Here is a 23,156-nt window from a genome sequence, read left to right as displayed (position 1 = left end):
TAGAGAAATGCAAATCAAACTACAATGAGATATCATGTCACACCGGTCAGAATGGCCATCATCAAAAACTCTAGAAACAATAAATGCTGGAGAGGGTGTGGAGAAAAGGGAACACTCTTGCACTGTTGGTGGGAATGTAAATTGATACAGCCACTATGGAAAACAGTATGGAGGTTCCTTAAAAAACTACAAATAGAACTACCATACGACCCAGCAATCCCACTACTGGGCATATACCCTGAGAAAACCATAATTCAAAAAGAGTCATGTACCACAATGTTCATTGCAGCTCTGTTTACAATAGCCAGGACATGGAAGCAACCTAAGTGTCCATCATCGGATGAATGGATAAAGAAGATGTGGCACATATATACAATGGAATATTACTCAGCCATAAAAAGAAATGAAATTGAGATATTTGTAGTGAGGTGGATGGACCTAGAGTCTGTCATACAGAGTGAAGTAAGTCGGAAAGAGAAAAACAAATACCGTATGCTAACACATATATATGGAATTTAAGGAAAAAAAAAAAGGTCATGAAGAACCTAGGGGTAAGACAGAAATAAAGACACAGACCTACTAGAGAATGGACTTGAGGATACGGGGAGGGGGAAGAGTAAGCTGTGACAAAGTGAGAGAGCGGCATGGACATATATACACTACCAAACGTAAAATAGATAGCTAGTGGGAAGCAGCCGCATAGCACAGGGAGATCAGCTCGGTGCTTTGTGATCACCTAGAGGGGTGGGATAGGGAGGTTGGGAGGGAGGGAGACGCAAGAGGGAAGAGATATGGGAACATATGTATATGTATAACTGATTCACTTTGTTATAAAGCAGAAACTAACACACCATTGTAAAGCAATTATACTCCAATAAAGATGTTAAAATAAAATTTAAAAAAACCTTCAATTAAGCACTTTCTTCCATCACCTCATTTTAAATTTGTATGAAAATAAGCCATACTCAAATTAGAGGCAATTATGAGTATAGTGCAAAAAGATAAATTATTTTAAACATTAGGACTTGGCAGTGATCCTCATTTTCATGGCTCCATGGATACAACTTTCAAACCCCGGAGCAAAAGAAAACCCTCATTTCCTTTTCAAAAGAGTCTAAAATTAATAGTATTTTCAATTGCAAATATAAGAGCAGAACAAAGTATATCATTTTTTGTTGAAATTTTTTTTTAATGAAACTTATATCAGGATATTTTTACTTCAGTATATTAAACCTGATGGTTAAAAAGTACTTGAAATTTTATTCCTGCAGCCTTTGTAGAAATATCTCAAATAAGTAAGATTTCTTATTTCCTTCACAACAGTCACAAAGGTCTGTCCTTAATTATTTAAGAAGAGTCTGAAATGGATGTTTAACAATCCATTATCATAGCAAAATTAATTTTGGAGATAACACCATTTAAGAATTGTTAAATGGTTGAGTTCTAATTAAAATTATACCCTTAAATGGTGAAATGTTTAAGTACTGGATTTATTAGAGAATGTTGAGGGATTAAACCTTGAACACTAATAGTTTATTTCATCTATAAGTATAGAAATTTTTTTATTGTGGAAAAATATATATAAAACAAAATTTATCATTTTAACCATTTTTAAATGTACAGTTCTTTGGTATAAAGTACATTTACAGTGTTGTACAACCATCACAAGTATCCATTTCCAGAACTTTTTCATTTTCACTTGGTTCAAAATATTTTGTATTTTCTCATGAGAATTCTTTGACCCATGTGTTACTTAGAACTGTGTTGTTCAATTTCCAAGTATTTTGGGCTTTACCAGCTATCTTTTTGTTATTGATTTCTAGTTTAATTCCATCGTGGTCTGAGAGCAGACATCATATGATTTCTATTTTTTTTAATTTGTTAAGGTGTGTTTTATGGCCCAGATGTAGTCTATCTGGTGAATGTTCCATGTGAGTCTGGGAAGAATGTGTGATCTGCTATTGCTGAATGAAATAGTCTATGAATGTCAATTATATTCAGTTGATTGATGGAGCTGTTGAGTTCAACTATATCCTTACCAATTTTCTGCCTGCTTGGATCTCTCCTTTTCTGAGAGGGGTATTAAAGTCTCCAACTATAATAGTGGATTCTTTTATTTTCCTTGCAGTTCTATCAGTTTTTGAGTCACATATTTTGGCACTCTGTTGTTAGGCATATACACCTTAAGGATTGGTTACGTCTTCTTGGAATACTGACCTCTTAATCATTAGATTATGCCACTCTTTATCCCTGATAACTTTCCTTGCTCTGAAGTGTGCTCTGTCTAAAATTAGTATAGCTACTCCTGCTTTCTTATTAGTGGTATCATGGTATATCTTTCTCCATCCCTTTACTTTTAATCTATATGTATCTTTATATTTAAAGTTGGTTTCTTGTGAAGTTGGTTTCAAGCCCCACACAGTTGGGGCTTGTTTTTTTTGATCCGCTCTGACAATCTCTGTGTATTTGGACCATTGACATTTAAAGTGATCATTAATATAATTGGATTATTTTACATTTTTTCTGCCATTTGTGGTTATAATTGAGCATTTTACGATTCCATCTTCTCTCCTTTCTTAGCATATCATTTATATTTTTTTCTTTTTAAATTTTTTTCCAGTTCTTGCCCTAGAGTTTGTACTATACATTTGCAACTAATCTAAGTCCACTTTCAAATAATACTATACTGGTTCACTGCAAGTACCTTATAATAGCACAGTATGCCTATTTCTTCCCTCCTATCCCTTGTGTCATTGCTATCATTTATTTCACTTATACATAACCATGTGTATACATAAGCATACATTATCAAATACATTGTTGCCATTTATAATCTTGAACAAACTGCTATGTGTTAGATTAATTAAGAATAAGAAAATTAAATTTTTATTTTGCCTTCAATTATTGATTCTCCGATGCTCTTCCTTTCTATATGTAGATCTGAATTTCTTTCCTATATTGTTTTCCTTCCCTCTGAAAAGGCATTTCTTGTAAGGCGGGTCTACTGGCAGCAAATTCCCTCAATTTTTGTTTGTCTGAGAATGTCTTTATTCTTCTTTACTTTTGAAGGATAATTTCACAGGGTACAGAATTCTAGATTAGTAGAGTTTTCTCTCAGCACTTAAATATTTCACTCCACTCTCTTCTTGCTTGCATGATTTCTGAGGAGAAGTCACATGTAATCCTTATCTTTGCTCCTCCATAGGTAAAATGTTTTTCCCCCCTCTGGCTTTTCTCAAGATTTTTTCATCTGTGATTTTCTGAAGTTTGCATGTGATATGCCTGGTTGTAGTTTGGGGGCCATTTATCCTGCTTAGTGTTCTCTGAGCTTCCTGGATCTGTTTTTAGGTGTCTAACATTAATTTGGGGCAATTCTCAATCCTTATTGCTTCAAATATTTCTTCTGTTTCTTTCTCTCTTTCTTCTCCTTCTATACATAAATGTTACACTTTTGTGGTTGTCCCACAGTTCTTGGATACTCTGTTATGGTTTTTTTTTTTTTTGGTCTTTTTCTCTTTGGTTTTCAGTTTTAGAAGTTTCTATTGTTATATCCTCAAGCTCAGAGATTCTTTCCTCAGCCATGTCCAGTTTACTAATGAGCCCATCAGAGGCTTTCCTCATTTCACTTACATATTTTTTTTATCTCTAGCATTTCTTTTTGATTCTTTCTGAGAATGTCCATCTCTCTGCTTACATTATCCATCTGTTCATCCATCCATACTTTGACAACTTTTTCCATTAGTTCCCTTAGCATATTAATCATAGTTGTAATTCCAACATCCCTACCATATCTGACTCTGGTTCTGATGCGTTTTCATTCTCTCATTCTTCTTCACACTGAGTCTCCAGCAGTTTGTCAACTACATTTCAGGTTTTCCTACTCTGGCACTGGTTCCTACAGAGGTTTCTGCTCTGTTAAGTTGTTGTTCTTCATATATGCCTGTCTGTCCAATTTTGGGGCAGCAGTTTTCCCTATGACCTCAATTCTCTGATCTAAGAAGAGTACTGTAGTTGATTTTTCAGTTGTTTAGCTTTTTACTTGTTGATAGGACAGAGTGGTAACTTATAATCTCCTTACATGCCAGGCTTCAAACTCGAAACCTCAGAACTTTATTCTCCCAAACAGAAACTCTGTATCCATTAACAATAACTCTCCACTAACCCCTCCACCCAGCCCCTAGTAACCTCTAATTTTCTTTCTTTCTCTTTTAATTTTCCAGTTCTAGATACCTCATATAAGTTGGAATCATACAGTACTTGTCCTTTTGTGTCTTACTTCACTTAGCATAATGTTTTCAAGCTTCATTGATGTTAAAGCATGTCAGAATTTCATCATTTTTATGGCTGAATAGTATCCCATGATACATATATACATTTTGTCTATCCATTTATCTATCAATAGACACTGGGTTGTTTCCACTTTTTAGCTGTTGTGAATAATGCTGCAATGAACATTGTCCTGCAGGTATTTGTTTTAATCCCTGTCTTCAGTTCTTTTAGGTATAGACCTATGAGTTGAATTGCTGGGTAATATGGAAATTATATGTTGAGCTTTCTAAAGGAACTGTCAAACTGTTTTCCACAGTGACTGTGCCATTTGACGTTTCTCCCAGCAATGCACGAGTTCCAGTTTTTCCACATCCTTGCCAACACTTGTTATTAGCTATCCTAATAGGCACAAAGTATTATGCTTTGTGGTTTTGACTTGCATTTCCCTAATGACTAATGATGTGCCTCTTTTCATGTGCTTATTGGCCATTTGTATATCTTCTTTGGAGAAATGTCTGTTCAGCTCTTTTACTCATTTTTTTAAATTAGGTTATTTGTAATTTTCTTGTTGTGTTGTTGGAGTTCTTTATATATTCTAGATGTTAATCTCTTATCAGATATATGACTAGCAAATATTTTTCTCTCATTTTTGGGGTTGTCTTTTCACTCTCTTGATAGTGTCCTTTGAGGCACAGAAGTTTTTATTTTGATGGAGCTCAATTTATCTATGTTTTCTTTTGTTGCTTCTGCTTCTGGTATCAGTTCAAGAAATCATTGCTAAATCCAATGTTGTGAATATTTTCCCGTATGTTTTTGTCTAAGAGTATTATAGTTTTAGCTTTTACATTTAGATTTTGGATCCATTTTTAGTTATTCTTTGTGTATAGTATGAGATAAAAGTCTGACTTCATTCTTTTGCACGTGGCTATCCATTTGTCCCACCACCATTTGTTTAAAAGACTACACATTCCTTTATTGAATGATCTTGGCATCCTTGTCAAAAATCAATTGGTCATCTATGCAAAGCTTTATTTCTGGGCTCCCTGTTCTATTCCATTGGTCTGAATGTCCTTTTGCTTTAATTAAATGCTTTAATTACTGTAGCTTTGTAGTAAGTTTTGAAATTAAGTAATGTGAGTTCTACAACTTCATTCTTCTTTTTCAAGATTGCTTTTACTATTCAGAGTCTCTTGAGATTCCATATGAATTTTAAGATGGGTTTTTCTATTTCTATGAAAAACCGTGTTGGGATTTTGATAGGATTGCATTGAATCTTTGGATCACTTTAAGTAGTTTTGTCATTTTAATAATATTAAACCTTCCAATCCATGAACATGGGATATCTTTCCATTTATTTATGTAGTCTTTCATTTCTTTCAGCAATATTTTGTAGTTTTCAACATACATGCCTTTCTCCTCCTTAGTTAAATTTATGCCTTAGAATTTTATTCTTTCTGATGCAATTATAAATGGAATTGTTTTTATAATTTCCTTTTTGAATTGTTCATTGTTAAAAATGCAGCTGATTTTTGTGTGTTAATTTTGTATTGTGCAACTTTGCTGAATTCATATATTAGTTCTAACAGGTTTTGTTGTGGAATCAGGGTTTTCTGTATATAATCATGTTTTTTCAATGTCTCTGTGGAGAAACAAGAGCTTGCTTGGTCCACCATTTTGCTGACATAACACCCTAGAAGAAAATTTTGTGGGTTTTTTTCCCCCCTTTAAGCTAATTAATTCTAAATGTAAAATTGTTTAGCAATTTACCAAGTGGAATAGTACAAGTATTTTTTTCCAATTATTTAGTTTTTTGGTTTTGTTTCAAATTATTAGAGAAGGACTGCAGGGAATTACATGGCATAGTATTCCAATTGTTTAGTATTGAGATGCCAGAAATAATGTAACTTTTTAAAATGCAAGCATATGTTTATAATTTTTTAAAAATTTATAATGCAAGCATGCTATTATATTAGTTGTCAAAGTAACTATACCTGTTTTATTGAAGAAAATTATCCTGGCTAGATAGGCTTTTTTTTACTTAAATAGAGCAATTTAAAGGGTTTGTTTGTTATAGTGAGAAAATTTCAAAACATAACTTCTTTCACATGTATAATACCTACCAGATAAAAACAAAACCTGTCAAAATTGTAAACAATATGTAATAAAGTGGTATCATTTTGGAAGGTATAGTTCTCTTATTTTCTCAAGTAGTAATTTAAGTAACTTTAAGTAAAATCTACTCTTATCAAGGTTGGGGCTAAATTGAAGCAATATTTCACTTAATTCAGTAGAAAGGAAAAATTTACCCAGTCTCATAATTCAGTATAAATTATTCTAAACCTTCTTTTCATAGAAATTTTTAAAAAGTAACATTTATTTCTCTATATACTGAGTTTTCCTTTTCCCTATTCTCTGTGATTCTTGCCCTTACTGCTCTTCAGAGTCCTAGTATGTAAGATTTTCCTAAGTAACAGTCTTATATTTTATCTCTATTACAGTATCAATTTCTTTTCAATAAAAGGTTAAATCCTTAAACTTAATCATAGAAACCAGTTGTCTTATACCAGTTTTCCTTAATAAAAAAATCACTTTCTGTATTGGTATTTTTTCTCCTGAATTTAATAAATTCCACATTAGTGGTAATAAGTTGAGGCCTAGAACATGTGTCCTGTTACAAATGAACAATTGGATATCATTAGGTTGTCCCCCTTTCCTTTGTACATATATCTTTAGGTGTGTTAATCCATTCAGTAGACACATTAATGAGCACTGGTTGAAGTGTAATATTGAAGGAAGTAAGGCTTGTTGACCTCAGCGTGGAGTTTAATACCTCTAATTAAATTAGATAGTCAACAGTCAGTTTAAAGAAATAGCCGTGCCTCTGGCAAGGTAGAATTATGTATGACTCTGGTTCTTTGTTTTAAACTTGATAGGAGAAAATCATTTATATCTGTTTTATAGAAACTAATTTTAGTTTTCACTTTATGTTTAAAATATCATGTGGTGATTTTGTAAATTATTTTTAAGCATTTTATTTTCTCAGAATGAGAGGTAAATATCTTTGAACCTCTTTAAGTGTTAGCATTTTATTTCTTGTGAAGAAAGGCTTTTTCAAGGATCAAAATGGTAGCGACAGAATTTTTACAACATAGACTATACTTTTTTTTTAACAAATTAACCAAACTTTCAGTCTAACAAAGTAGTCTCTCTTAGAAATACTACGCCACCATATTAAAAATCCTGATATAACTCCAGTCCAAGCCATCTGTTCTATAAATTCTCTCTACCTGAGGAAGATTGACAGAAAATGGTTAAAAATAATTTCCACTTAACTGAGTTTATTCACCCCTAAAAATCAAAAGTGCTGCAAGCATTGGTATAAAGTGTTCACAGGAGCTTGTCTCATTTCCTCTGTCTCCTTGTTGTAGCCACTTGCTGATACTCTGCTTCATAGGTAGCTGAATCATCCTTTTAGGAGTTTGATGAAGATCAAGTTGAGATAATTGTAACCTACTTTTAGTTGGACTCTCTAGCCTATCTTTCATTTCCTGGACCCCCTAAAAGAGGGGAAAGAAGTCAGTTCCCTCTGAAATATTGTTAGTGTACTGGACAGCAGTTCGTTTTTTGTTTTGAAATTTGGTTACAATAGTTTCGCAAATAAATGAGCTCTGTCGAACTGCTTAGTCTGATTATAAATTTAAATCCATTTTTCTTTATTTTATCTAGAAATACAATTAAAATATACTTTACTTTCCAAAGAACTATATGCTAATATAGTCTGGAAAAGGAATTGAAAAACAAACTTAAGGAATAATAACAAAAATGTTTTCATTGTTTTAGTAGAAGTGTAGTTAATGTAATAGTTAATAAATGCTATGGAATTATACACATGGTTTTACTCCTAAATCTAGCCACATTACGTAAAATAATTCTGTTTTAATATAATAGACTCTGCCTTTAACCCCGATTTCTATAAATATACTCCTGATGACAAGAAATGAAGATAAACAAGGAAGTATAAATGGTTCAGAGCAGATTTATCTCAGCACTGTGAATGGTTTAATTTGGATGGTATAGCAGTGGCTTCTCATTGCATACAGAATAAAATTCTAATTCCTTACTATGGCCTTCAGTGCCCTACAGGATTTGGCCACTTGCCTGCCTACCTCTCTGATCTCATCTTCTGTCACTTTCCTTTTCACTTACCACAATCTGGCCTCACTGGCTGTCATTCTAACCTGCCATCATGTCAAGCTCATTCCCATCTCAGGGGCTGTGCACTTACCTTTTTTTTCCATTTGAAATGCTCTTTCGTCACATTATCAGACTTTTTCATCCTCATTGTTCTGTTCTCAGACTCACATGACAGTTCCTCAGAGAGACCTTTCCAGATCATCCTAGCTAAAGAAGCCCTCTCTATCCAGTAACACTATCACATTACCCTATTTTATATTTGTATAGCACGTGTCACCATCAAAGTGGCATATTTAAATAAAGCCATAATTGCAGATAATTGTATTTTTATGCTGTGCACTATGTAATGATAGAAAACAATTTGCTAAGTAAGTACTGTGACATTATCTTTTTAATAGCATATTTATTGAGTGCCCACTCTGCTAAAGTATTGTGTACTAGATGCCGTGCCTATTGCTTCAAGAAGCTTTTCCTAATTACTAAGAATGAATGATCCAGACAGCAAGTGAATTGTGAAAATGTATGAGAGTATGTTTTTTCACATGATTGAGGAGTATATGATAGTTTATGTTTTGCTATGTGAGTGTCTGGAAGGTGAGGGGCAAAGAATGAGGACTTGGGGCAGTGAGTATCAACTCAGTTTCAATTTCTACATGTATACCACTGTCTCGTGAAGTAACTGCCTAACCTAACTAACTTCTATGCATTCTTCAAGTGCCATTATAGATCAGTTGTCTTTGTTATTTGCATTCAGAGAGGTGTGTTTAGAGCATAATCTCTACTGTTAATTATTCATTAATTGCTTAGTTTATTTTACTCTCTCTCCACTGGACTTAAAGCTATGTGAGAGCAGAAAATATGTCTGTTTTTCCTCACCGTTGTATCTTTAATAGCTTGTGCAGTGCGTTTAGTCAGCTCTCAATATTTGCTGTTTGAAAGAGGTAGATAGGAAGGAGAGAGGGAAGGAGGAGAGAAGGCCTTTTAAGAACTCATGAACTAGTCCAGCTGTGTAGGATGACTAGCATCTGATCTAGAGCAACAGTTGAGGAAATAGGAAGGAAAGTACAAAAACAGAACATAATACTTTTTTTTTTTTAATGAAGAGCTTGTTAGAGATACTGTAAGGAAATCAGAAATTGAAGACTTTCAGGTTTTGACTCTGAGTAATTATAATTAAGTTTTTAGGTGTTTTTAACAGAAATGAGGACGTCAAGGGGGTAAGTTGATTTTGTAAAACAGATGATATAGTTATATTACATGAATTCTAGTCTCTAACTCCAAATGAATGATATTTCACTGAGGAAATCTAGAATTGACTCTGGAATCTCTACTGATAATTATGGAAAATAAGAACACTGCCATAGATAGGCAAACATCTGATTTTCATAAAAGGACACGGAACAGGCCACCAACCACAAAAATTACTAACATTCATGAGCTCCATGTCAGTGCCTGGCAAAATAGGATTATTAAACAGATGGTTTGTGAGCACTTAGGTAATGAAGTAGTGATCACTAGGAGCTACCATGAGTTCACCATAACAAATCACATCAAAGTAACTTAATTTGTTTTAATAGGATTACTACATCAGGGAAGGCCATAGACAGTATAAAGCATTTAACTAAGTCGTTTGTTGTGGACAAGTTGAAGAAATGTGGTCTTAATAATAGTTCAATAAGTATGTTCATGACTGGTTCTGTAATTATATCTAGAGAAATTAATTATATAATGAGAGGCAATAGAGGGAGGTGGTTAAAGTATGGTTTCTGAAACTAGCCTGCTTGGGTTTCAATCTTGGCTCTGCCACTTATTAGTTACGTGACCTTAGGCAAGTTACAAAGCTTCAATTCCTCACCTGTAAAAATAAGGTCAATAATAATTATACTTATCTTGTAGCATTGTTTTGAAAATTAAATAAATTATCACAAAGCACTCAGAAATAGTAAGTATTTAATAAATGTTGGATATTCATTTAACCAGGAAGGACATCTGTAATGACTCTTACACAAACCTGTCCCATTTGACATTTTTATCCAAAATCTAAATAAAGACACAAGAATTTGAATTTAAGGATAACCCAAATCTGGAAAAGGCAGAGCCAACATACTGAATAGAAGAATCATGCTAACAAAAGGCCTTGATAGGCTTTAAGATAATCGGAACCTGGTAAGTTAAAGTTTATTAAGAATACATACTAGAAATCCTCTCTAGTTCTAGTAGTCTGTTGTACCCGCTTAAAAGAACTTCGTAAGAAAAAGTCTTAAGGGTTTGAATTGACTACAGCTTCCGTTTGAGCCAGTGTTGTAAAAATGCAGAAAATAATTGAGTGAACAGAACAAAGGAAGTAGTCCCACTGTGGGCTGGTTGTATTATAGCATATATTGATATTATATTCTATTTCAGATACCACAATTTAATAGAAACATCAATAAACTGAGGTAATAATCCAGGATTATTATAATCCAGGATGAATAAGTTTGTAAAGTATAAAAAGAGGAACACTTTTAACCTAGAAAAGTTGAGTTATATATTTGACCAATCTTCAAATATTTGAAAAGATAATATGTGAAATATAGATTGGGTTTGTTTGGTATAAGTCTTATTTTGGAAGAACTAGCTTTGGGAAGGCAGATTTTGGCTTACTGTAAAGTAGGTTCTAACGATTGTAGCTCTTTTAAAATGAATGGGCTAATTTGTGAATCTGTAAACTTCCCAACCCTAGAAATATTCAAGCAGAGGCAGGATTACTTGTCAGGGATATTGCACTGGGAGTTCCTGTATTGTGTGGGAAATTAGAGCTTTAATGTCTCTTCCAGTGCTAATATTCTATAATGTACTGAGGACTTCAATTTTATATGTGTTGAATTTCATTAAACTATTTTATCTTCATAAATTGATAATGATAATCTGCAGCTTATGTTATATACCTTGAATTCCAAAATGACTTCAACAGCAGTCAAAGTGAATTTGGAAGAGTACTTTCGTTGCCAGTCATTTTAACAGACCTATCCCATGTACAGAATTCTTATACTCTATTTCAGAAGTGATTCGCATCTGGGTACAAAAACATGCAGGTAGGAACTCCTTTGAGAGTTTTCAGAGTATGGAAAAACCCTGCTGAGTATACATAAGACACAACCCTTTAAGTCTGTAAAATATAAGGAATAGATAAAATAATTTAAAACATCAAATACTATATAAAGTATTTATGTCAAATGTCAAACACACTTCTGAAGTTTCTATTAACTGTTAACCACTCAAAATTCATATTTTCAGTAGTCTTCAAAAATTCTAAGATACATGGCAATGATTAGCAATTTCTCAATTTGTTTAATTATTTTATAGCAGGGTTTAAAGACATAAAGATATAAAAACATGCCTCAACATAACAGCATAAAATAATTGCTTTTTTAGCATTTGGATAAAAATGATAAGGGATGTTCTTGAAGCTTTTTCCTTAAAATGATTGAACATGTTTTAAATGACTTTGTTTATATGCATGGTTCTATGCCACAAATATCTGCATTACAACATCCTGGAAAAAATATATTACTCTTTTCTGTTAAACTTCCATAAGAGACTTTTTAATACTCTGTGGTAGATATTTGAAGACAAGCTTTCATTATAAAATAAAACTACAGTTGCCCTTTTCTCTCATTTCTTTAGATAAGTGGGCACTAGAAATTATAGATAGGTTTGGCAAGAGTTCAAGGGTTAATGTAGCAGATAAATAAAAGGAATTTTCTGTAAATTGAGACCTGCATTATTTCAGTTGTCTTGTCTTTCCTAACCTAACTCATTTAATTTTAAAAAGTAAATACTTAAATTCTTCCTGACAGTGTGCTCAGCTTTTACTATCGTTTATTACTTCAATTATACTTGATATCACTTAGAACAATCTGCCATTTGGAAATCTCAGTATAGCCTGGAGCTTAGTATTAGATCTGGCTGCTGTTGTAACATGTACAGCATATGACATTAATGTATCAAAATTAGATTGGATCATCCCTCCTGGTTAAATTTATTTCACATTTCTTTTGTATTCAGTTAACATAAACCTATTAGGGAAGCTGACACATGGGGATGGCTGTATAGGAAGGATATTTTTAAAGTATTTGATTAAAAATGAAATTATAGAGCCATGGCTTTTCTGAGTTGTGTAATCTTTTTTGGTTTTTAAAAATGTCACAAAGCCCAAGTCTTGCATTTATGTCATTCAGGGTGTGTGTGTGTGTTGTAAATAATGATAATTAAAACTTAAAATAAACATTGTTTTGATGTTTGAGGTCTATCATCATGTATTTAGAGCAATAAGCACATTTATGGTTTCCAAAAAGAATTATTTAATCCACTTAGACCTAAAAAAAGTCCTCCTTAAAAGAAAATAAAAATCTTTATATTTCTAAAATAATAGATTCTGGTCTATAGACTTAGCTGGGCACTGTCTTTAGAGTAATAGCTGCCACTATCTTATAATCTGTCAAAGAAGAGGGGGCATTTCTTACTTAGGAATATAAATTTTAAAGTTCAGGGATTTACCTCGTGTTTTCAAATACTTAATGACATTCATAATGCCTAGGCTTTTCTAGATAGATTGGTGTTGGGGACTTTTAAGAGCCATTAGAACACTGGTTCTTGGCTTTTTTTGTAATATATAGTCCTATGTGATAGACTTTCTTCTCAGAAAAATACACAAATAAAATTTGCAAAAATTCATAGATCCCTTGAACCCAGATTAAGAACTCCAGGGTTAAAGGGTGACAGAAGAAAACCGTTCATTAATTGGAAGGTTAATTCCTTTGTTTGTTTAAATCACACATTTAATTGTTTTCCTGCCTTGTGGTCATTAAGCCAAAATAAATCCAATATTTCAAAAACAGAAATTGCCTATATGTTAGCCCCTACTAAGAATATTGGCGACACTTATCCTAATTTTCTCTTCCACACTTTTCTGCCTACAATATGTCAGGTTATCTGAAAGTAATAGAAAAGCCCATGTGAGATATGCACCAAAAATGGGCTCAAATGTTTGCAGTGGCAGAATCAATAAATGTACTAAGATAACCAAATTGTATTGATATATTAAAATACATGTTTAAACAGTAATCTACATGAAGAAAACTCAGTACTGATGGATATTAAGTTAATTTTTCTAATAACTTAATAGAAATCCAACTTTTGTATGCTTTGCTTTTTATAATATTAATCATCATAATGTTAACTCTCTAAATGCCAAAAACACCTTCGTAAGCACTATAAATATTTAAATAAGATCTTTAGAGAGTCTAACAAATCTCACAAAGTCTACTTGAAAGAATTTCGTAGGCAAAGTTTCATAGTCAAAGAAAAGCTGGAAATAAATTTGTTAAAGCAAATGTAATCAACTTTCTCTTACTCAGTAGATATTTATGATTTACTTCTTTTCCTTCCCTTTCTGTTGCCTCCTTTAGACCCTTTCACTTCTCATTAACACTTCCAGAGAGCGGTCAGAAAAAAAGAACAGTCTTAAATCCATCACTTTTTAAAACACTCTTTTAAACAATTTTTAAAAGGTTTGGTAGTGGAAAATTGGTGCAGTTGCTGGTTAAGAAGAGTGTTTGGTCTGTATGCGAATCTTTTTTATCTAATTTCTCTGTTTGCCATTGACTGTATAGACAGTTGAAAATTATCTGGTCTTCTGCAGTGTCTCCTAATGTCTTTTGAGTGCTTGTGTTTCGCATGTTATGAAAAATGATCAAATGAAGTTTTAAAAATATTTTTAAAACTTCTTTACCCTTTAATCTTTTTATAGTATGTTGTCAGTAGCTGTATGACTGTATTCACAGGGCTTTTCTCGAGCACTATGAACTATTTTCTTGGTTTTCCAGTTGAGACATTTAGGAAATGATGAAGTACACATCGTTTGGTCAGAGCATACTAGAGACTACAGGAGAGGAATTATTCCTACCGAATTTGGTGATGTCCTTATTGTAATATACCCAATGAAAAATCACATGTTCAGTATCCAGATAATGAAAAAACCAGAGGTAAGAACTCCTTATCTTATGTTTTAATAATATATTTTGAGTTCTATATGGGTTTGTGAGTTTCTTTCCCTCTTTCAGAAGAATTAGCCTAGGCATCAAAACGTGGAAATGGAGGGGGAGATGAGACACAGACTCTGGTAGCTATGTGAATTGTCTAAGTCTAGTTCAGAAGGCACTAAAATAGGAAAAATAGAAAGAAACTGTATTCGAATGGAAGAAGGCTAGGTAGTGCCAGAGTGGAAGTTCCCATTTACTGTTGTTTTTGTACACCCCACAAGCTAAGAATGTTTGTTACATTTTTAATGGGTTTTTCTCTTTTAAAAAATCGAAGAAGAATATACAGCAGAGACAATATGTGGCTACAAAGCCTAAAATAATTACTGTATTATCCACAGCTCATGTCTTTGCCTTCAGCTGCCATTTGTACCAGCCATATTCAAACAGAATACTTTTGAAACTGTCAGTCATCTGATAAAAATGACAGATTTTTTTCTAATAAACCATATAATAAAATAAAAAATAGTGTTTTAGATTCTGTAGTAAAATTATAATAAAAGTGTTTTAGGTTTGGTAGTAAAGCTGGCATCACATGAAAATAATAAAAAACTAACTTGCTGCCTGTAAGAATGTGTGTCCTTCCTGTGTTTACTCAATGGGGGAAAAGTAAATTATTTCCAAGTGTTGGACTTTTGTATACAATTGCGGCTACAAAAATTTGAAAATTGGCAGGTAGTATAAATTATTTAGTCAGTTATATGAAGCATATAATTCTTTTAATGGAAACCCTGTAGACCACTGGCATTTTTTGTTTGTTTATTGTCCTAGTATGAATGACCCATCATGGAAAAGAACTGAATTTGAATAGCATTTCTACTGAAGGAAGAACTAAACAGGAAGCAGAAAGACTTTTGTATGCAAACTGTTTCTTATTTACAACCTTTTTCCAGTTCGAGTATAAAATTATGTTCTAATTTCTCAATCAGGTTCCCTTCTTTGGTCCACTTTTTGATGGTGCTATTGTGAATGGAAAGGTCCTACCCATTATGGTTCGAGCAACCGCTATAAATGCAAGCCGTGCTCTGAAATCGCTGATTCCATTATATCAAAACTTGTATCCTTTTTAACAGTATGGTTTCTACTCTAATATATGTCTACTTTCCAAGGTAACTACTTCTTATGTGTTGTTAAGACCTTTGAGTTTTTGTTTATTGATATATAGATGATGGAGTTCCTCCCCAATGTTTAAGCAGTTATGATATTTGAATGATGTATTTTCTTTTATACGCTTTTAATCAGTACTTGTCTTTTGGTTAATTAATTAGAGCCCCATTATGTACTAGGCGTTCTGCTAATCTGGATGTGCAGAGATGACCGTAACAGTCATTGCAAAGTACTCAATCTAGTTGAGGAAATATATTGTTTTCAGTATCTGTGCTGTAATAGAGTTATGCACAGGATGTTCTGGAATTATTATAACAATACTTCAGATACGTCTCAGTCAGCTGCAAGGAGTGGTGGTATCAGGAAACACTTCTGAGAAATGTAAGGATTGAACCAATCTTGAAGGATGAATGAATTAATCAGGTAGATGAGATTAAGAAGAGCATTCCAAGCGGAGGAATGACATAAACAGAGTCATGGAAGTATGAGAGGACATGGAGTGTTTAAGAACATGGCTTCTGGAGCCAGATTACCTGGACTCAAATGCTGGTCACCACTTCATCAGCTATGCAGCCTTGGGCAAGTTATTTAACCTCTCTGAGCCTCAATTTCCTTATCCATAAAATGAGAATGATAATAATATCTAGCCTGTAGTGTTATGAGAACTGAATGAGTCAATATGTGTAAAATTCTTAGAACACTGCCTGGGGCAAAATATGCACACAGTTTTAAAATTTAAATTGTTTTCTGATATTCCTTTCTAAAATGGATTTGTGTTTCCATATACTTTTTCTACATTATTCAAAACATTTCAATTATTTTTCTTTTACATAATAAACTGTAGATGTTAAGCTTTACAGGGAAGGCTTTTTAAAATATCCTATGTCCTATTCCACATGAAATGGATTTATCATAAGTCTACCACATACGTTTTCTTCTTGTAATGAAAATTGACTTAAGCAATCTGATTTCTATGTAATTTCTCACATATTCTGATACTGTGGAATGGAATTATAGGTGGATCATAGCATGTTACATTGCTTAAGCTTAATGTCATTTATATAGCATTTCTTTTTTGTAGCGGTTACATCTTCACTTACTTCGAGTTGAAAACTCAGATTTGACGTGGTCATTGTCATGAAATGTAAGGATTCAGTTTATTATATCCTGAATATCTCTAGAAAGGTAGCTAATCTTACAAGGAATATGCAGATTATTATCTGTAAACTAATTTTGTCCGCATTGTCAACTCTACTGAGATTGACTTCTTTCTGACCTATGCGTCTTTACAGTTCCCCTGATCTTGATGTTCATCCTGAGGTTAGTGTTCTCCATCATTTCATTTAAGACACAGTTGAAAGAATGCCTTGAATCTTTTGGGAAAGTGATGAGAGCAAGATTAGATTGTAATACAAAACTCTATTTGCCTCTTGTGTCAATAGGAACTCAATTTATTGAACTAACACAAACTATTTCTGGCCTGATATACAAGCAACATGTAAAATGCACACCTTACCAAGTAGTTCAAGTATACCAATTAAAAGTGAGGATATAGCTTAATTTCTTTTACCTGCACCTAAATTCATACTCTTAAGGACTAGTTCAGATTTGCATGTTACACTAGAGGTATAATAGCTGGATTTGCAGTTAGAAACATTGATTTTTTTTTTAACATCTTTATTGGAGTACAATTGCTTTACAATGGTGTGTTAGTTTTTGCTTTATAACAAAGTGAATCAGCTATACATATACATATATCCCCATATCTCCTCCCTCTTGTGTCTCCCTCCTACCCTCCCTATCCCACCCGTCTAGGTGGTCACAAAGCACCGAGCTGATCTCCCTGTGCCGTGTGGCTGCTTCCCACTAGCTATCTATTTTACATTTGGTAGTGTATATATGTCCATGCCACCCGAGGTCCGCCTTGTGATCCTAGTCAAGTCCCAGAATCTCTAAACCTAACTTTCTTCATCTGTAAAAAAGATGCTAATACCCATCTTGGAATTGTTGTGAAGAATAAATGAGATAATGAATTTGGATGCACCTAGTAAATGAAATAAGGTACGTTATTTTGTGCAGTGATTAATTCTGTTATGTGTAAAGATTACAGTCAATATGAAACAACTCTACCCAACAGCAAGAAATTGCCTAATTGGGTTTTTATGTTTGGTTGGTTGGTTGGTTGGTTAATTGATTGGATTGGATTTTTAGGCCTGTTTCATGAAGCTCTTAATAGTTAATCTTGCTGAGATGTTAATAGATAGCACATTGGAGAAAATTCTAAGATGAAGAGAGGTAATTTCAGATGAAAACAGTAAACGTGAACACTTTATTTACACAGCAGATGTGAGCAACTTCTATCAGGAAAACCACTTCTGGAACTATCAGAGTAAAAATATTAAATCAGACAGATCAAACAAATTTTTCTTGACTTAGAAGCTTGAATTTAGAAGCTATATACAAGTTATTTTCCCATACTATTTAAGTATATAATAGAGGTACTCAGCCTTTGCTAATCTGAAGAACATGTAGTCATCTTTCACAAAGATTCACAAAGGTGTATATTAATTCTAAATGTTGGAGGAAATAACTTCATATAGGTACTGATCGATAACTTGATTTTTTTTTTTTAAAGATAGATTTTATTCATTTTTAAAATTTTTTTTTTTTTTTTTTTTTGGTCTTCATTGCTGCACATTGTCACAGTGAGCAGGGGCTACTCTTCCTTGCAGTGCGCGGGCTTCTCATTGTGGTGGCCTCTCCTGTTGCGGATCATGAGCTCTAGGCACGCGGGCTTCAGTGGTTGTGGCTCGTGGGCTCTAGAGCACAGGCTCAGTAGTTGTGGCGCACGGGCTTAGTTGCTCCGCAGCATGTGGGATCGTCCCAGACCAGGGATTGAACCCGTGTCCCCTGCATTGGCAGGTGGATTCTTAACCACTGTGCCACAAGGGAAGCCCAATTACTTGATTTTTAAATGAAAGTTTATACAATAAATTACAACTAGATGTTTTTGAGATATTGAAATATAAATGTCTTTTCATTTTAAATAACAAATACATATTTCAGAAATATAATAAAATTTTAAATGTATATTTTTGACAAATTCAGATAAGCTCCCATTAAGGAAAAAAAATCATGCGCTCTAAAACAGATCAATAAAACAAAAGAAATTACAACAAAAACTGAGATAGAAGTAGGCTTTGAAAACCATCAGTTACTATTTTAATCCTCATAAGAGAAATGAAGGAGTAAAAGAATATGTAATAAACTCAATTATATTTGGATAATTGTACTGCTGTGTCAGTTATTTTATGCCCAGTAAAAGTACCCACGAAGATTCCACAGCATAAATTGTGCTATTTATGATCATTAAGTACAGCTTAAATTTTATCCTAGGAACATCTTCTGTATCTGTGAATCTAATGTTGTTCACTAAATGAGGACAATATTGATTGTCATATGCTGCCCAAATCGATCATGCTGGCAGCCAGAATTACAGTAATCTGTCAGTATTGATGACTGTCTTTCAAGCTTTGAAACCTCTCCTTTACTTCACTTGTCATTTCTTGCATTACTTGTACTTGAAAAGCATTTTCTTGCAACCTCTGATTTTGTCAGCTAGGTTTTTTGGGGGGTTTTTTTGGGGTTTTTTTTGTCTCTAGCTCAATTTGTTGGTTTGATCATGCAGTTAGAACTGAAATGCATCACTGGGGAGAAGGAGTAGGCACATTCTCAGTAACCATTGGACCTGAGGGGTATTTCAGGTTGATCTTAGTCATCATTTATTTATTAATTACCTGTTGAAAGAGAGTGTATGTGTGTGTTAGTGGGGTTTGGGTTTTTTTTGTTGTTTGTTTTTGGCTTTTTTGTATTAGGAATAATAATTCCAAAGCATTAATTTCATGATCTTAGCTATCATGACTTTTCCTTAAATAAAAATGTTAAAGTAATTATTTGTTTTGATCCTAGGGACATTTTGACTATGTATAAATGTTAAATATGTTGCTATCAAATATGTACTATTTCTCTTTCTTTTTTAATGTGAGATTTATTATACATAGAAATTTTCAGAAGTTACAGCATATAGTCATGTTGTATTCAGGTTCTCAGAGAAACAATCAGTAGGATGTGTGTATATACGTAAGTACATAAAGAGAGAGACTGATTTTAAGGAATTGGCTCACACGGTTGTGGGTATGGCAAGTCTGAAATCTGTGGGAGTTGGGGTAGAGTTGATGCAGTCTGAGTCAGAAGGCATCTGGAGATAGAATTCCTGCCTTCCTTGGGGACCTCAATCTTTTCTCCTAAGGTCTTCAACTGACTGGATGAGACCCACCCACGTTATGGAGAGTAATCTGATATACTTTTCTCCTGATTTAAATGGTATTCACATCTAAAAAATACCTTCACAGCAACATCTAGGCTGGTGTTTGACCAAAAACTGGATACCATGGCCTAGCCAAGTTGACATAAAATTAACCACATCCCATGTCCTAATTTTCTTAAGTTTTTCTTCTTAACCTTTCTTACTGCAAAATATAATTTGAAAAAAGAGTATAAATCCTAAATATACTATATGGTGAATAATTACAGTTTTACCACCACCAGGTCAAAAGATGCAACTGTACTGTTTTTCTTCTATCAAAAATATTGATTGATCACTTAAATGGTAATGGTAAAGATTTTGAGAGAAATGCAAAGACAAATCAGATGGTAATCTCTTCAATAATCTTATAATTTAATAGGGGAGATAATTATATGTACACTAAAAATTATAACACAAGGTAAAATGTGTCACAGTAGGGTTGTAGATAAGATGCTGTGGGAGTTCCAAGGAAAAAGTCATTACTCTGGAGTAAGAAAATCAGGGAAGAATGTATAGAAAATCTGAGCCTCAAAGGGTGAGATTTGAGTAGATGGAATGCAGCATGTCTGTTATAATTCTTGTAATTTATATTTTGAGGCTTTATGTGTGTATATATATATGTAATACATATATAATATTGTGAAATATACATTTTGGGGGATGTTATAAAATAAAATAGTATCTTTAAAAAACACTTTCCTCCTAGATTTAATATTCTTTCCTCCCAAACCAATATTATTTGATTTCTTCTAATCTGTTTAGATTTGACTTTTTCGTAAATGCCAGAATTGGGTTTCTGTTTAACTTTATCAGACAAATTACCAGAAGTCAATGATCGTTCTTCAATTAGTCACAGTTTGTTATCCCTGCAGTTCTACTACTCAAATGTAAAGAACCTGTTGCAAAAGTATGAGAGCCAAAACGAAATGAAATGTAATTGATTGGCTCCACTAATGCAATTTGCCATTCATTACGAGAGAACATTATAAAACCTCTTAGGGAGGCCCATCAATATTGCTGCCATTTCATGTTAGAAGAAAGTGAGTTTATTGAGAAACTGCATAACTTTATGTATCTACCGTCTTTTGTAGATCATTTCCTCAGAAGATAGTATTGGTAAGTATAGACTGTCCTTAATTATAGTCCTTGATTATAAATTAATTATATTTAAAAATGTGGAGGCTGACTGTTGGGTAATCAGCCTGGGCTTCAGAGTCCAGAACCACTTATTAAGTGTGTCACTGTCTTTATGTCTAATTTTATTTAATCTGTAAAAGGAGTACCAAACTCAGTAGTGTTGTGAGGATTAAATGAGATTATCCACATGAAGCACTAAGCAGCCTGTCTGTCATGTAGCAAGAGCTCAGAAAATGTGTTTTTACATACTGTTATACTTTTACATGTTGTTGACAAATGAAGTTTTTTTTATCCTGTTCTGATAGTACCTTGGCTTCACAGCAAAAATAGCAAAGGAAAAGAAAGCAGTACCACCATTTTACCTGTTTTCTCAAATCCAGTGTGACAGTATGGTCCATATATGCCAATCTATGGACAGTTGGGTTATATCATAGTGTACCAGAAAGAAAATAGGAGAACTCTATCAGGTGATTGTCTGACTGTTCCCTAAAAACAACAAAACTTGAAGTTCCTCTACTTCCATCTTTATTAACTTCTGACCTTTGCTAGAAAAGGAATTTTTTTTTCTCTCTATTAAACGCTATGTTGTTGATATTAGTGATGAAGGTGCACTGGTATGCTCACATTATTATTAACTACACCTACTGCATAATGTGTAAGTTTTATTCTAGTCTTTATTTAAATAGAAAAACAGCAGTAGATTCAGATGCTATTTGGGGATTTCAGAGAGCAAAGAATGAAGGATGTAAAGCTGAAATTACTCTAACCTTGTTTAACATAGGAATTGCAGTGCTTTTAATCTATTATTTTCCTTTTACTAAATATACGGGATTTTGCTATTGAATTTTTAATAACTCAATAATGGAATTAAAATTAAACTATGGATCACAAATCTCCCCATTTTCTTCTAACTGCTTTTCCTCTCAAACGCTAGAATATAGCCTATTTAAATCTTAACTTTTGCTTGCCAAACCACTGTTACCGTCCATCTGTTCATGCCAATTGCAAAGAAGGTTCGGTTTTTAGTGAAGCTTTGCATTTCACATAAGGTATGCGAAGTGAAATTTCACAAGGGACATGATGGATCCTGATTCTTAGTGATAAACCTTTGGGGCCATCAGGGTTGGCATATGGTCCAGTATGATATGAAGGCTTGGGTTCCCTGGCTTCACTTCTTTGGCGTGAAGCTGATAAAACCTGGCTCTTGAGTATTATTTCACTGGACACCAATCATGGGCAGCAGGAACTGCCCATTTAACTCTCTGTGGGAAGGAAGCCCAGAGAGCATTCACAATGGTACCATTGTCGAGTTGCAAACTGCTCTGAACAGCTTGACGGCACTAGGGAGGAGGGGAAGGGGTTGCTTTACTAATTGCTGTTCAGAAAAGAGAAGAAGCAAAAATAGCTGTTGTAGAATTGATGTTTCTACATTTACTTATTCTTTTGATAAGGGTGTTGACTTTTATTTAGCACATACCTACTATCAAAAAGAAAGCAAATTAATATATTTAAGCAACCACCTGTAGTAATTCCTTGTTAACATGCCATTATCTATTTTCAGCCCACCAGATTATAGCAGAGCAAAAGTCGGTTTGCTTCATGATATTTTTACCTTTAAATGAAATGAAAGTAATGTTTTGTAATCTTGATAGAAATTTAAAATAAGGGAAAGTGGATTAAAACCAGCACATTTTATATATCAGATAAGGTTAGAGACAGATTTGGCTTATGCTGTGTGTTTTAGAATTCCCAAATATCGTCTGAATACATATAAGCAATATTAATATAGAAATGTAAATTAATTTTATGCATAACAATCGCAAATGCTGAAATAATCCACTAAGCAAATCTTAAGGTTAAATACTGGATTTATCATTTAAATCAGTAGGTAATGCCTATTTCAGTCACTCATAATTGTCTTTCTCTCCTTGAATTCTATTTTGGATATCTTTTTTAAATGTGAGTGTTGTTTCTTTGTTATGTGAGGCATTGTATGCTGTGAT

The 23,156-nt window shown here is 33.4% G+C and overlaps 1 protein-coding gene across 1 annotated transcript in view; it reads left to right on the top strand.

Annotated features, from left to right (window-relative positions):
• The window catches only part of RALGAPA1 (Ral GTPase activating protein catalytic subunit alpha 1), a 224,228-nt gene that overhangs the window by 181,837 nt on the left and 19,235 nt on the right, over nt 1-23,156 (top strand). Inside the window, 2 exon segments of the mRNA XM_036842171.1 lie at nt 14,331-14,489; nt 15,473-15,600. Of these exon segments, the coding sequence (XP_036698066.1) occupies nt 14,331-14,489; nt 15,473-15,600 (287 nt within the window).

The sequence above is a fragment of the Balaenoptera musculus genome, chromosome 2 (assembly GCF_009873245.2).
Source record: "Balaenoptera musculus isolate JJ_BM4_2016_0621 chromosome 2, mBalMus1.pri.v3, whole genome shotgun sequence".
NCBI classification, from domain to species: Eukaryota; Metazoa; Chordata; class Mammalia; order Artiodactyla; family Balaenopteridae; genus Balaenoptera; species Balaenoptera musculus.
The sequence above is the reverse complement of the archived record's forward strand: the minus strand, read 5'-3'. Positions and strand labels throughout refer to the sequence as shown.